The 16,296-nt window shown below is 35.5% G+C and overlaps 1 protein-coding gene across 8 annotated transcripts in view; it reads left to right on the top strand.

Moving 5' to 3' along the window:
- SLC4A10 (solute carrier family 4 member 10) overlaps positions 1-16,296 on the top strand; it is a 309,943-nt gene that overhangs the window by 271,875 nt on the left and 21,772 nt on the right. For all 8 annotated transcript variants that reach the window (XM_059167179.1, XM_059167172.1, XM_059167173.1 and 5 more), the window contains 4 exons: positions 1,499-1,612; positions 2,663-2,824; positions 10,152-10,403; positions 11,641-11,709. In XM_059167179.1, coding sequence (XP_059023162.1) covers positions 1,499-1,612; positions 2,663-2,824; positions 10,152-10,403; positions 11,641-11,709 — 597 coding nt within the window. The remainder of the gene's footprint in view (positions 1-1,498; positions 1,613-2,662; positions 2,825-10,151; positions 10,404-11,640; positions 11,710-16,296) is intronic.

Here is a 16,296-nt window from a genome sequence, read left to right as displayed (position 1 = left end):
CAGATCCCTGCAAAAAACTCCCACTCTCCCACGTACACTTTGGGAAATCAGAAGCACACACCGCATGACTGACTGTCACTTTCTTGCCCAGTGAACAGTGGGAACTATTCCAGCCTGACAGATACCTCATAGGAGCCACTGTTACATTCTCTAATTGGGAAAGCCCCTGCAAGACTCATTGGAACACTATTCTCTTTTTCGTTTTTAAAGTGTCAGTCCCTCCCCCTAACCCACCACGTTTGCATCTGCATATTTGGAGAGGAAAGTAAACAGAGAAACAGCTTAGTTCAATATTTAACACTGCAAAGTAACACCTATAATGTCTTACTCAGCCAAAAAAAAAAAAAAAGAAAAAAAAAAAAAAGAAAAAGAAAAGAAACAAGAAAACAAGCTTTTTAGGGATGAGCTAAAGATTATGATCAAAATTCTACTCTAAGAAAATGTTGTAAGAACTGTTTCTTCTAGAGAAAACTTCTGTTTTTGTCACCTCTCCCTTCCCTAAGGTGAAAGATTAATTCCTTCCCCTGCAAAGCTCAGTTTGTTTGATACATTTTTTTTTTTTTGGTAAGTTGAAACAATAATCTCCTGCATTTTGTGTGGGTGTATGTGTCATAAAGTCATCCTAATAGAAGCCATACCTTGTTGTTGATCGTAATAAGGATTTTTTTCTTGAAGATGGCTTTATAAATGGAAAATGGCTTTAAAAACTGGTATACACTTTTCAATTTTTTTAATTTTTATTAACGTATAATGTATTATTAGCACCAGGAGTACAGATCTGTGAATCGTCAGGCTTACACACTTCACAGCACTCACCATAGCACATACCCTCCCCAATGTGGCACACACTTATCTTGATGAGCACTGAGTAATGCACAGAATTGCTGAACCACATATTGTATGCCTGAAACTAATATAACACTATATGTTAACTACACTGGAATTAAAATTTGTAAAAAGGGAAAAAATACTGGCTTACACAGAATAACTTTTAAATTTTCCCACTCTGTTGTACACAGTCTCTGCTGCCCTACTCAACTTCCCAGATAAACTAGCCGAAATATTATGCTTCTTCACTATAAATAGATACTTTTATTGTGCTTTAGGTTTATCATATTAAAATGTTACCTGCGGAAGAAAGAATACTAAAATTCAGCCAGATTCTAGCCATGCAATCTTATTCTGTGTTGTAAATACTCACACACTTGAGCTCATAGTAAACTTACATTTTAAATACTGAAAATAGCTCAATCATCATTGTAGCTATTATATACTGCCTCATTCCAGAAAGCTTAAGTGCATATCCATCTTAGTAACAGAATACATAAATAGATATTCAGGGTCTGACAGAGCTAATGGTAATATTATAGTAAGTATAAAATATCATATTAAGATATTATGTCATAAAGTGACTATAAATTGTGATTCTGGATTATGTTCTTAAGTATTTCTTACTATTTATAGTTCTTTAAGTGACAAGCATTTTCATTATTTTTAGGTTCGATCCATAGTGAGTGACTTTGCTGTCTTTCTTACAATTCTGTGTATGGTTTTAATTGACTATGCCATTGGGATCCCGTCTCCAAAACTACAAGTACCAAGTGTTTTCAAGGTGAAGTTATCATAGCATATATAATCTATTTCACCATCTCTAGGCCTTATCTTCATTTAGATGATGGCTATAATCCTAGTACTTGAGGTTTTCATGAAAATACAAGGAATACAGATTGATGGACATTCAGTAAAATGCCCATATGACTAAAATTTTGGTCTTATATTAAAAAGGAAAAAAATGAAAATGGAATCTAGACACCACTTGAAAAAAATTTCTGTCAATTTTTCCAGTAGGAATATCCATATACAACACTCCTGAAAGATAAGGAAACATTTTGAAACTTAAGGAAAATGCATTATCTTGATGCAAAATTGCACAGCGGATGAGGCTTTGAAAAAGAGATAAAATTAGGTCTGGAATAGTATTCTAACCATGTTACGAAGTATGTAACCTTGGGTCAGTTACTTAACCTCTTTGAGCCTTGTTTTCTCACCTGTCAAAAAGGGCCAGGAGGTTCTCAGAGAATGTCAAAATGAATTCCTCCGGGGCTCATCTCAGACACCAGCAATGTTTAGAACCATTCCCAGAGCTCCTGATATCACCAAGTGTCTTTTTGCCATTTTCCCATAATGGCCTGTGAACCCATCTAAAATAAGAGTTATACACAGTTGTCAATGTGCTGTTTATAAATGTAAATAAATTTGCCAACTGTAAATGGTAAATATTAATATTATTTTATATACTATAGGTATTGATCGAAAACATAGATTTGGGGGCCAATCTGTCAGAGTTTAAATTCTGTTTCCACCTCTTACTACCCTTGGGACCTTGGGCAATTTACTGGACCTCGCTCTGCCTTAGTTTTGTTATCTGGACCTTTCCTAGAGAGTTGTGAAGAAAAAAAAATGAGTTAAAATATTTAAAGTACTCAGAATGGTGCCTTGTACCTTATAAATGGTTTATAAATATGACTATTATTGTTAGATGTAGCTCACTTAGCATATCAATTTATAATTAAGGCTTTCCTAGTAGCATCTGTAGGATTTAATTCAATTAGGTATTCATTAATCCAGTTACTAATGATATACATCATTTTATTTCTTGCAGCCTACCAGAGATGATCGTGGCTGGTTTGTTACACCTTTAGGTCCAAATCCATGGTGGACAGTAATAGCTGCCATAATCCCAGCTCTGCTTTGTACTATTCTTATTTTTATGGACCAACAGATTACAGCTGTCATCATCAACAGAAAAGAGCATAAACTAAAGGTATATTTTAACATCTATTTTAATGTAAATCATTGTGCCCTAACCAACATTGATTGATGTTTATTTTACTTCACCTGTACTCTAGTCGTTTGTACAGGCAAACATTAAGATAATGTTTTCAAGTTTGTAATTTTTATTGTCTATAATCAAGATGTTTGTCTCGCAATGAGCTTAAAATGAACTAAATTTTTACTTTTTAATTAATGTATTTATTGCACTTGGCTGAGCCTAAACTCTGAAATCTTATTTCCAAGGCTTAAAATAATACACTTTGCTGAGATTGTAACTTTCTTTACCATATTTAAAATATTTTAATGAAATAACAGTCTGTTCTGGTGAAGGGCAGCTTTACCAATTTGTCTTGCATATGTGATTCCTCTACTTCTCTATTTGACCCTAAGTATGCCTCTTAGATTGCATTCATTATTGGAATAAATTACATCTTCAGGTATTTCTCATTTGATGTAGTTACTCATCTGTCCATAATGTCTATGACAACAAAAACCAGCCATAGATGTTATAGTTTGTAGGTGATATCTTTGTTGAGTTTTATTACAGATTTCAATGACCATTTTTATAAGCTAAGAGAATGAATATGGATGTATCTTACTTGTTGTACTCTGACCCTGCCATTTTGCAATTGTGAATAATCAAAGTTGTTCACAGGTGTGCAACATTTCTGAGATAATTAGTGTGAGCATTATCACAGGAATACGTTAAATGAAATCAATGATATCAATGAATGGTCAAAAATAATCTAAATCAGGGACACCTGAGTGGACCAGGTCATGATCCCCAGGTCTTGGGATGAAGTTCCACTTTGGGATCCCTGCTCAGCAGGGAGCCTGCTTCTCCCTCTGCCTGCCACTCTCCCTGCTTGTGCTCTCTCTCTGACAAATAAATAAATAAAATCTTTTAAAAATAATCCAAATCAAACCTTGTAAACATGCACAATTAATCAAATTGTTTTGTTCTGGTATCATGAGATAATTCCCAGCTATCTTCATATACTCTTCAAACTCTAGGAAAAGGCTCCTTGTCAGAGCAACAGAAATCATGCTTTATAGAATTTTATAAGTATGTTTGTCAGAAGCATTAAACAATCTCTGATTGAACTATTTGGTGGAAAACACTAATGGTATTATCATAAGAAAGCACAATTATTTCTAATAAATCTTACTAAAAAGGAATTTTATGTAAATATGGGAGGAGAATGTGTGTCTATACGAAAGCTGTGTTCTTCATTCTCTTTGTAGAAAGTACTTCAAGTGCTCAGAACGTTTTCTAAAAGGATTAGTTCAATTCACTTTTGCTTTTATTAAATAATTCTTAATTATGTAGAATTTAAGAAACAAAACAAATGAGTAAAGGGAAAGAGAGAAGGGGGCGCCTGGGTGGCTCAGTCGGTTAAGTATCTGCCTTTGGCTCTGGTCATGATCTCAGGGTCTTGGGATCGAGTCCTGCACTGGGCTCCCTGCTCAGCGGGGAGCCTGCTTCTCTCTCTGCCTGCCATTCGCCTTGCACCTGCTTGTGCTCTCTCTCTCTCTCTCCCTGTCCAAAAAAAAAAAAAAAAAGAGAGAGAGAGAGAGAGAGAGAGAGAGCACCAAACCAAGAGACATACTTTTAACTGTAGAGAACAAACTGTTGGTTACCAGAGGGGAGATGGGTGGGAGTTGGGTGAACTAGGTGATGGGGATTAAGGAGGGCACTTCTTGCGATGAGCACAGGGTGTTGTACGGAAGTGTGGAATCACTAAATTGTATACCTGCAACTAATGTGACACTGTATGTTAACAAGCTGAGATTTAAATAAAAACTTTTTTAAAAAGGTAGCTTTAAAAAAATATCTAAAAAAGTCATAGTAAGTAGATAAGTGGTGTACTAGTATATGGTTAACAACCAGTTCTCTGCATTTAAAGGAGAGGGACCCTGATTTATAATTTATAATGTTTGCTGATTTTCATAGTGTGAATATTCCCACCATGGACCATTTCATGTTACCAATGTGATATCAATTGGCAGGGAAAAATTTTGAAAAGTAAATAATTGGTTCTTATAAGCCTATATGAGTTGAATTTAAAACTACCCCATTTAATACTGGAAACTTAGAGTGATGTACAGCCCTCGAAACAAGAAATTCAGATTCCCAAGTTTAATAGCCCACTTATTTAATAACAATTATTTAAAAATATTCACAGCCTTTCCAAAGTTCTAAGTCAACAAATATGCCATATTTCTCCCTTTACATATCATGTAGAATAGCTAAAATACCATAAAACATCTAAAAGTGGTCTTTTCAAGTACTTGCATTTGTAGAATTAAATGTAGCATTAAAGCATTTAATATTTTTGTCACTGAAATAAACTTGAGTTTGTATAACTAAAATATATTACATGATTTGTAATTAATTTGTTGTTGTACAAATAAATAGGCAATCAAAAGATTTATATTTTGTCCCTTAATAGGCTGGATCTAGTAAACAATAGAGCAAGTGATTTAATCATTAGTTCTGCTATATTGCCATGAGTAGAATTAATTTTTTAAAAAAGATTTTTATTTATTTATTTGACAGAGAGAAAGATCACAAGTAGGCAGAGAGGCAGGCAGAGAGAGAGGAGGAAGCAGGCTCCCTGCTGAGCAGAGAGCCCGATGCGGGACTCGATCCCAGGACCCTGGGATCATGACCTGAGCCAAAGGCAGAGGCTTTAACCCACTGAGCCACCCAGGCGTCCCAGAATTAATCTTTTTTTAAAAAGGTTTATTTATTAATTTGAGGGATGGAGGATGGAGGGGCAGAGGGAAAGGGAGAGAGAGTTTTAAGCAGACTCCCCATTGAGCCTGACTGGGACAGGGGGTCCCGAGGGTCTTGATCTTATGACTCTGAGATCATGACCCGAGCCAAAACCAAAAGTCGGACACTCAATCAACTGTGCCACCCAGGTGCCCCAAGAATTAATCTTTCCTTGGTCACTGTAAATCTGAACACTCCATCCTCCTCCTTAGATGTGGATATTGGCAAAGCAAATTCTTTCCAGTGAAGACATATTTTATCTACACCAAACACTTTTAAAATTTTTTTGCCTATAACCATTGTCCTCTGTAAGCTTCAGTATAGTGCATTCTGCTGCTGCTGTTTTTCCTGCTAACAACAACAAAAGATCACCTTCTCAGAACAGTCTTGGCTTAAGTAACGGTTTGTTCCATAGCCGCTCTCCCCACCTGTTGCTTCACTGAAATGTTTGCATAGTCCCCTGGCTTTGACTTGAACCACATTGTCAGGAAAAGATACGTGTTTCTTGAGTATATCCCCAGACCACAAGTTAACCACATTTTCAGCTTTTTTTTTTTTTTTTTTAGTCACTTAAAAACCCATTTTTGCCTTGTTTGGATCATGACTTGAAATAGTTCAATGAATTGTGTTTTCTGGTTTCTGTAGATGACCCTACATCATGTATCTTAGTCTGTATTGTACATCCAAGTCACCTTGGAATTCATCATTTTGATGTCTTCCAAACTTACATTTTCCCTTTTTCTTCACTTTTTATTTTTACCAAAGCAGTACTTGTTTTCCTGTAGAGCATTTTTTCATGCCATTAAAAATGTTTTTTTTTTTTTAATCATTTGAGAGTGTTACTACATACACAGTAAAGCTGTATTGAGCTGAAGAAGTTGGCCCAACTCGCCAAGTGACTTTCTCCTCCCTCAGAATGAAGAAGCTCAAATTAGCAAAATTCCAGTTCACTGCACCTCATGATCTTTTGGGTCATTCAAGAGTGAAAGAAGCTGTAAATACAAAAATTTGAGAAAGCAAGTTCTCATCTATATTGTATATAGGTATAGATCTGTACTCTAGCATTTTTTGTTTTCTTATCTCAAGAAGTTTGATAGGCATAAGGTTACTTGACTCCCTTTGAAAAGCATTAGAAATAACTGCTTTTTTTTTTTTTTTTTAAAAAAAGCACATTCTCCAAAAGTAGAAAGAAAGATACTATCTTACAGAAAAGAAAGTTTCTGTTAAACTACAACTGTGGGCTTTTCTACATGTTTCTGTAGACAGTTCAGGCTTCTTTTGACATCATTTTTAATAAACAGCAATACAATCTCAGATCACTTGAGTAAATGAATGCGTTTGCAACATTCATTTGGCACCACATTTTCTTGATGATTATGGCATTTGATATGTTCTTTTTTGCCCTCTTTGTCAGCCTGGTTCTTCATGTCAATCTATAGTCTTTTATGTGGTTAACTTGACAGATGCAGGAAATTGCTGCCAAGCTTTGAAATGAATTTTTTCAGCAGTGGCATCTGGGTATCAGATGGTCCTCTTGGCTGGCCTCTTGTCTTGCTGCATGTTGGTTTTAGTGGGGTCTGGTGTAGTATCACCTGTTGCTATGCTCCCTTTTCCTCCCATATGTCCATTTCCTGTGATTCATGGATGAAAGTGAGAATAAAAGCTCTGATTCTGTCTTTATTTCAGAAAAAAAATCTACAGAAATATGTTCGAAGGTACAGAGTTCTCTCTCTGACAAAGGGATACTTCCCCTTGGCTGTCATGCCTATCAGCTAATAATTTGGGTACAAAGACCAAATTTTAAGATATTTAATGAAAGGCAAGAAGGATGATGATGATTAATTAGTGGAAGTGCCAGAACTGCTTTATTTCCTTTGATTCACATGAAATTAAGATGCTCCCATTGCTGTCCAACGTAATCAGGGGGAAATTGTGTTTTTGTTTTTATTAGATGCGTGTATTGTACAAAGCTAGCTTTCTAAATTTAAAAATGAAATTATTTACTCGGAAACCATTATTTTGTCTGCTTCCTGCAATCCAGAAGCTCACTGTTTATATTTTATTGTCTTTTTTAAACATTAGATAAGAGCCGTAGGAAATCACTATCATGAAGAAGGCCTTCCTTCTATTATTAAGCCCTAGTGAGCATGGATCCTGGGAAAGTCCAGGGTGTGCTAAAAGGACAAGCCAGACCCTCCAAGCCCCTTGTCCTCTGCCTTCCCCTGATGCTTATCACATGGCTGTTAGCTAGTCTTCCATTCTTTCTTAGCAATACCATAACTTTGCAAAACAGCCCAGGGGGCACCATTCACATCACTGGTTAAGATAGCTCCTTTAAAGGGACCAAAATTTGTATTCTATTCTATGCAGCCACATCTTCCAAATTGTTTATTTGAAAGGACTAGATGGTCGCAGTGTAGCCCTCGTGAAGCTTCTTCTTAAGCCATTTTGCTGGCTTTCTCGTCCCACTCTCCAGCTCTTAGTAATAAAAATCTTTGCCGAGTTACTTGCAAAAAGGAGTTTCTAGAGTCCTATTGACGAGGGAATTTGCAGTTAGTCATGCTGGCGAAGCCAAGCCGAGGAAGGCCACTACTGAATTGGTGACAACACAGGAGGAAAAGGTCCTGTTGTGCATATCTGCTATTTTGTCTTCGTTGTCTCCTGTGCTTCTGTCATTCGGCAGGGGTAAATGCCGAAAGGACAGGAAGTACGCTGACTTTAAGAGTGTTTTTCTTAATCAAACAATTAACGAAACAAAATAACAGAAAGAAAACACTACCATGACAAATATGCGACAAATGCTCAGGATGTTTCACATTCTAGGCTTTATGAGAGTCATAGTAACTAGGAAATTCTTGCAGTTTGATAGAACAGCCTGTAAAAAAAAAAAAAATCAGAATTATTATTCCTTTAGAAGGATTGGTAATTTCTGCTCATATTCATAATAACAAATGTAACGGCTATATTTATTTTAAATTATACTTATTAAATCTGATTCTGAAAGGTGTTTTAATGAAGCTTATTCCGCTCTAAAAAAGCCGATCTGTACCTTATTGATTGCTTATTGTGTGCCAATGATTGTGTTAAAAACTATTGGAAATACTGAGACATTATATGATACGTTACCTGCCCTTAAGAAATGCATCTTTTTATTGAGGAGTCTTGAGACAAATGAGAACAAATAAGAATTTATTGTTCAATTGCCAGAATATAATAGTCCCTAACATTTACTGAGTGCTTGGTATATATCAGACATTGTTCTGAATAATTTTCAAAATTAAATTATTTAATTCTCACAACAACCCAGTGAAGTGACACCTGTTATCACCATCATCCTTTTTCAGATAGGGAAACAGAGGCACAAGAGGTCACATGATTTGCTCAAGGTCATTGGTTGAGCCAGCATTTGATCCCAGGCCACCTATCTCCAGAACCTAAGCCCTTAACCACTGTGTTATATACTACCTCTCATGAAGTCAGTCATTAAGAGTTGAAATGTAAAACCGGCCAAGCCATTTGCTACCCTGGAGGCTTTCCACTGATGATTTCCTATGGGGGGGAGGATGGTGAAGGGAGAGGCACACGCTGTTTGCCCTTCAGCTTCTTTCCTGGGAGCCCTCGGCCACTCACCATGTCTCCCTTCCTTGCATCTCCACTCCACATGCCCTCTGCACCTGTTTTTTCTCAATTATGTTTCTTGCCTGGTCCTAGAAAGCACTGAAGTCAGTGATAGTGGAGTAGGATCACAGAGAGACAGAAAACACAAAAACTTTCATTTTAGGGAGAGGCCAAATTTTTCTAGTGTTGAAACTGAAACAAATGAGAGCCAGATAGAGAGAAAGAGCTGTATCAGGATAAAAACAGGTGTGTATAAGGAAGCTTAGATTCCATGGTATTATTTTTCCCAGTAAGACATTGAGACACCCACCATTGACACAAAAGAGGGCAATTGGAAACACCGTGTTTGAGAAGAGTTTCTCTTTAGGTCTGATATGAAGGGCTTCTTGAGTATTGTCAGGAAGTGGTTTCTGTTCACACTCAGACCATCTGAGTACTGTCGTGTATATGGTCCTTACTTTGTTTTCTCTTTGTTTTCTCCCTGATGCCTGGTACATGGTGTTCAGTAATTTTTTGTATGAATAAAGGATGAATGAGTAGCTATATGAATTGTAAGTTAACTTGCCCATTTAAGGAAACCAAGCAAAGTGACTGTATTTAATAATGACTTTAATTATCCAACAGAAATAGAATGGAAACTAATGTAATCTGAACCCAGACGTACATTAAACCTATTAAAGTAGGTTGAAGTTACTATAATCATAATTGTAATAGGAACATCTGCAACTTTTCCTTAAGTGGATTATATATTTTCAGACTGTTACTTTTTTATCTTTAATTTATTTTGCATTTTAGAATCAGTTGTCTAAGACTCAAGATAGTATCTCTTTTCTATTCTTACTGTTCCATGGTGGTGGTGTCATTTGTCTCTATACTAAATTCAGTTCCTATGAGAATCCTCTTTTCTTTCTTTTAACAGAAAGGTTGTGGGTACCATCTGGATCTATTGATGGTGGCTGTCATGCTTGGGGTGTGCTCCATCATGGGCCTGCCGTGGTTTGTGGCTGCCACTGTCCTGTCCATCACTCATGTCAACAGCTTAAAACTGGAATCAGAATGTTCAGCTCCAGGAGAACAGCCCAAGTTTCTTGGCATTCGGGAGCAAAGGGTTACTGGGCTTATGATTTTCATTCTTATGGGTTCATCAGTCTTTATGACCAGTATTCTGAAGGTAATGAAATCTGCCTTTATGAAGTTAAGAGAAGGCGGAATATATTTATTATTGTTTAATAAATTTCATTTGAATCAAAGCCATCAATTTGCAAATACTGTATGGCATGTGACAAAAGTGATGAATTTCTTTACCATGTTTATATAACTTCTTAACAGGGGAAGTTATGTGCTGTGTTTTGGAAACCTTAAATACCGAAGAAATTTGGCTTGGCAAAGTAAATGTGATGTGTAAATTATTACTGTAATTTTGAAATAGTTACTAGGTTATGGGGAGAAGTCACTCATTATTTCTAATTCATTCTTGACCTGAATTCACTGCAGGCCCATATGAAATAAAGTCTCCATTTTCGTGTCAGATGTATTTGCAATTAACATTACCTAGTATAAGATAGAGGTGCAGAGATGAGCCATGTAATAGTCATGGCCACATATGCAGTCTTGTATATTAAATGTTTCATGAAACTACTGCATGGATATCACCATTGTATATCCTTATTTTCTTTACATTTAAAATAATTGAGTCCATTTTGAAGAGCATTAAAGAGTAGTTATTTGTCATAGAATTTTGACAGGTATTACCAAGGTTATGTCAATTGTATTCTAACTTATAACTCATTTTAGTTGTCTATAATTTGAAAGTCCTAATGGAATGATTTAATCAGTTATATAGGTTAACTTAAAATTAATCATTTATGTAAGTACGTTTTCAAGAACTTATTTCTATGTTATATAAGTACAGAGCTACAATTATGCCAAACTATTCCAATAAAAAGAGAAAAACTGAACAGTCGACGTTTGCAAATGTCTTGCATAATATCAGAACATCTAGATGTTAGCTCTATTATTCATCTTTAATCCAAATATCTTACCATTGTGGAACAAAATTCAAATTTCCCTTAAGTAGTATAATAGTAATAGTTAATATTTATTCTTTATTATGTATTTTATATGCCCTTTTATAGGTTATGACCTATTAAATACTCATAACAACCTTATTATTACCATCCTTTTTTAGATACACACAGGAAAACTAAGGCACAAAGAGCTTAAGTAACTTACCTAAGGTTATGCAGCTAAAAAGTGTTAGAGCTAGGATTTGAACCTGGGACTTCTGGCTCTGCCTTATGTTGCCTTTAAAATATTTATTTTTCTGTGTTTTTCTTTGGTAAGTGAAAAATAGCATGACCAGTTATATGAAAATAACTTGTATCGTTTCTCCAATTGTTCTTTTACAGTTTATTCCCATGCCAGTGCTATATGGAGTGTTTCTTTATATGGGTGCTTCATCTCTAAAGGGAATTCAGGTAAATTGCTTGCAGTAAACCATTCACATCTGTGATGACCTATCTTAAGTCTATTGATGCTAAATCATGTGATAGCTAAGAAAATGACATCATCTGAGGAGCAGCTTTCACACCACCATTATATTTCTTCACAATGGTTCATAATTTTAAGGTACTTTTGATTACCATAAGTTATATTAAACTGTATAAGGTTTAGACGTACAAACCTCTTAGAAAACTAATAATAGTACATTTCAAAAATATCCAAATGCTTTTAATCTTTGATACTGTAATCATGTGTATGGGACAGAAAAGAAGAACTGTATGTACAAAGATGTTCATTGTAACACATACTATCAAAATATTGGAAATAACCCAATTATCCATCAGCAGTAAAATAATTAAGTGGTCTCTATGTTACAGTCACTTAAGATTGGTAATTATGATGGCCATAAAAGGAACATGGTAAAAAGGCTTATGGCTTAATGCAGAGCAAAAAAATAGGAAAACATGCTGTACCTACCCTATAGGTTTATAAAGCTGTGAGTGTGAATGAATCAAAAGGGAAGGTAGAGAAATAAAAACAGTTATTAAAGTAGTGAGATCCCGGGTGATTTTCTTCCTTTTATGTTTGTTTTTCTATTACTAGAATGATTATATTACAGAATTCTTTTTTAAAATTAAAATAAAAATATATAGGGTAAGGCAATTTCAAGATGTAAAGGGAAGCTTATTACTTGTTTAGATAAGTATTAGTTGCATACAGTTGTATTAATTTTCTATTAGCAAATTATATGACAATTTATAACAAACTACAATTAACTTAGTGACTTTTAAACAATGAACATTTATTATTTCACAGTTTGTGTGGGTCATGAATTTGGGAACAGATTAGCCGGGTGGTTCTGGCTCAAGATGTCTCTTGTAGTTGCTGTTGGGATGTGGGGCTGCAGGCATCGGAAAGCTTGACTAGGACTAGAGGACCTCTGTCCAAGATGGCTTACCACACAGCCCTGGGAAAAGGCATTGATTCCTCTGTGGCTGTTGGTAGGAGGCCTCAGTTTTTTGCTAGATAGGCTCTTCATAGGACACTTAAGTGCTCTCATGACCAGGAAGCTGACTTCCATCAGAGTGAGCAATGTGAGAAGAGTGAAGGTGAAGTCACTGTGCCTTTTGACTTAGTCTCCAAAGTTACATATGGTCACTTCCGTTTGTTTGTTTGTTTGTTTGTTTGAAGTGAGTCATTATGTCCAGCTTGCACACATAGAGGGAAGTTAGACTCCATCTCTGGAAGAGAATATTACTGAAGAATTTGTGTATACATTTTAAAATGACCACAATTGTATTCTAGTTTTTTGCAGAGGAAGTTGGAAAATTATTCATGCTCGCGATATCACAGTGGTTTGAATAGTGTTTCCCCAGTCATGTCCACCTGCAATCTCAGTATGTGACATTATTTGGAAAAAGGGCTTCTGAGGATGGATTAGTTATGAGGCTCAATATGAGCCCATCATCCAACATTTGGGGTGAACCCTAAATCCAATGACAAGGATCCTTACAAGAAGAGAAGACTCAGGGAAGAAAGCCACATGAAGAAAGAGGGAGATTTCTACTTAAATTTGCCTTGGAAAAATCTTGTCTTATGACTTAACATCATTGATCTAAAACACTCGAGTTTTCTTCAAAGGGGACTAATTTTAAGCGTTATTTATTGTGAAGTATAGTTTATTTTTTGTTGACCAAAGGGAAAACAAACTGCTGCTTTTTCTAAGACACAGCTAGTCTCATTGCTGTTCAAAGATGTGAAAGAAAAGTCACCCGACTACTATGAATTTGTAAAATTAACCCATGTGAAGTGGAGCACAGGGCGCTGGATGGCATGCTGTGGTTCAAGGATAGACTAGAAGAGAAATTGAAATAGGTAATTTATTACTCACTGGTCCTGGAGGAAGTACCTGGTGCACCTTAAGGGTCTGTAATGGGAAAAAAATCAAGAGAAAGAATCAAGACCTGTGGCACATGACTTTATTAAGATTTGTGGGTGGAGTGCTTTGGGGTTATTGGTCTAAGTCTGATTGATCAATTCAAATAAAAAGCAGGGTTTTGGTAAGCCCCGGGGTGGGGGGTTCTTACCTAAGGAGCATGTAAAGGAAAGGCTCTGGGAGTTAAGGGAGACTGTTGACTGCAAGGACATTTGAGGGAGTCATCTCAGGAGCTTACATTTACTTGTGACTCTGCTGGCAGTTACCTAGGGCATGTGCCTGCATGAGGAGCTAGTGTTGATCCAGGTGACTGCAGGCTGCTTAGCCAAACAAAATGGATTCCGAGCAACAAAACCATGGGTCGCTTAGCTAAAGTCTTTACGCTGAGGAACAGGCAGCACAGAAACTCTCTTCCTGAATGAACAACCAATGAGTTTCTGACTTTGGGAGAAGAAAAAGCATTTCAGCCTTAGGGAAGTACTAGATATCAGAACTGAGGCAAAATTTCAGTTTGAAGTCATTGAAAGATCACTGGACACTCGAATTAGGTATTTTGACTGTTCTTCCTGACACTCGGGTAGAATTTACTTGGGAGAGGGAAATAGCTGAGAAGTGTGTTATGCATTTAAATTTTACTCTAATTAAATTTAATTTGCTCATTTATAATTTCACGTATGAAAAGTATATTTTGAAAGACTTGGTTTGGTAAGGCAGATAGAGAAGAGTACTGAAGAGGTTTTGTTTATTTGTTTTACTGTTTTTTGCCTTTGGCAAAAGTTCCACGAGTACTAATTTCATCTGTAAGTGAAAAGTATTTATTATTAGGCCCCAGGCTCACATAAATACAGCAGCAGAAGTTTAAGAAACAAAGTAAAATCATTTTGATAGGTTTCAACAGATTTTTCCCCCTAATTCCACTCACATGATTTTATACCCATGAGGTTTAGAACTAAACAAGAATGTCAAGTTTTGGAATTATTTGGGGTGTGAATCTCTCAAATGAAAATTGAGGAAAACATTATTAAAGGCCTATGAGAAAAGTATAATGCGTTTAAATAGCACAAATGAAACAGTAAGCAGGGTCTCACACTGAGAAACAAGGCTAGTGAAAATTTAAGTGAACACCAAACTCATGAAGTCGAAATTCCTAAATGGGATTTTGTGGCTAACTGTGTGGGGGAATGGAGTATTGTTGATATTAGGACAAGGTAAAAGCCAAGTGCAAAACTCAGGATACATATACCATGATCATCATTACTTGAGTAGTAATATGCATGTACTGAATCCCAACAGCTCAAGGAGCATGTTAGTTAATTAGTTACCTTCTATGTTGAAGGAACTTATATACTACCTGATTGTTTGGCAATATTATGAAACATAGTATCTAGGTTTCTCACTGTGCAACATGGCAGAAAAAACAGATCACAGTGTTCTTATGAATGCTGTTTCTGTACTCAGATATATAACCACATCTATATTCATTCCAACACTTCAGGAATCCAAAGTAAAGCAAATGTGCCATTTAAACAATAACAATTGAAGCACCCACACACTGAAGTACACTTATGCAATAGCAGCTTCACAAATGGAGAAATGGTGGCTGGGAGAAATGAGTTCTATAGAAACTGAAACACGCAGCTGCAAGCCAGAGGATTTTGCTTTATTTCTTCCCTATTCTCACCTCCACCAGTCACCGAATTTGGTTTGTTTAATGACATGTAATTTAAAGAGATACTTAGGAGATAAAAATAAGAAGACCTAAAGAAATTTTTGGAGGCAATATGGAGAAGGATGAACCAAGAAAAAGAAATTTAGCACTTGGTACTTGCATAGAGGTACATTTCAATAAATGATTTTGGAAGGCATTAATGAATATAAACATAAATTCATTAAGTATATGAACAGTGGATGAACTAAGCTACATATGATTCTGGTTTAGATGACTGAGGGAAGAAATATCAGCCAGGCTGTGCCATAAGTCAAGGAATACAGAAGAAAAGAGGGATTTATGTTAAATTTGAGGTTCCTATTATATAGTTAAATATATTACCAATATATTACATATTATGTTACATCATTTTTGTTATTTATTTTAATATTTTAATACTTAAATTTTAAATATTTGTATATATTTTATATTTTTGTTTCATTTTATTATTAATTATATATTAACACCCTTTTTGCATGTATATTTAAATATATATGGTTTGCTTTAAAAAAAAAAAAGTTGTTCAATGCTAACATTTAACTCCATGGATACTTGTCCCTTGGTTTATTAGAGTAATTCTGGAATATTTGATGAGAATTGCTTACAGTTTTTTTTAATAATTTAGACAAGAAGTAAAATCAAATATCATTCTTTTGAAGATGCATAATAGATATTACTGTAGGAATGGCATGAACTAGAACTGACAGTGCTTGAAACCATCATTTATAAATAATCACTTCTTGTTGGAAACATTGGAAACTGTAAAAATCTGCCTGAGAAAAATTAAACAAAATGGTCCATGTAAAATAAAACTAACATGTAGCAGCACAATTTATTAGTGAGTAAAATGTGACTGAAGGTTTAAGGTTCTTGTAAAGATTTAATCTATAAAGTTTGAATCGAGAAAATTTGCTTTGG

Source organism: Mustela lutreola, chromosome 3, assembly GCF_030435805.1.
Source record: "Mustela lutreola isolate mMusLut2 chromosome 3, mMusLut2.pri, whole genome shotgun sequence".
In the NCBI taxonomy this organism is placed as follows: domain Eukaryota; kingdom Metazoa; phylum Chordata; class Mammalia; order Carnivora; family Mustelidae; genus Mustela; species Mustela lutreola.
This window is presented reverse-complemented; position numbering and strand designations above follow the sequence as displayed.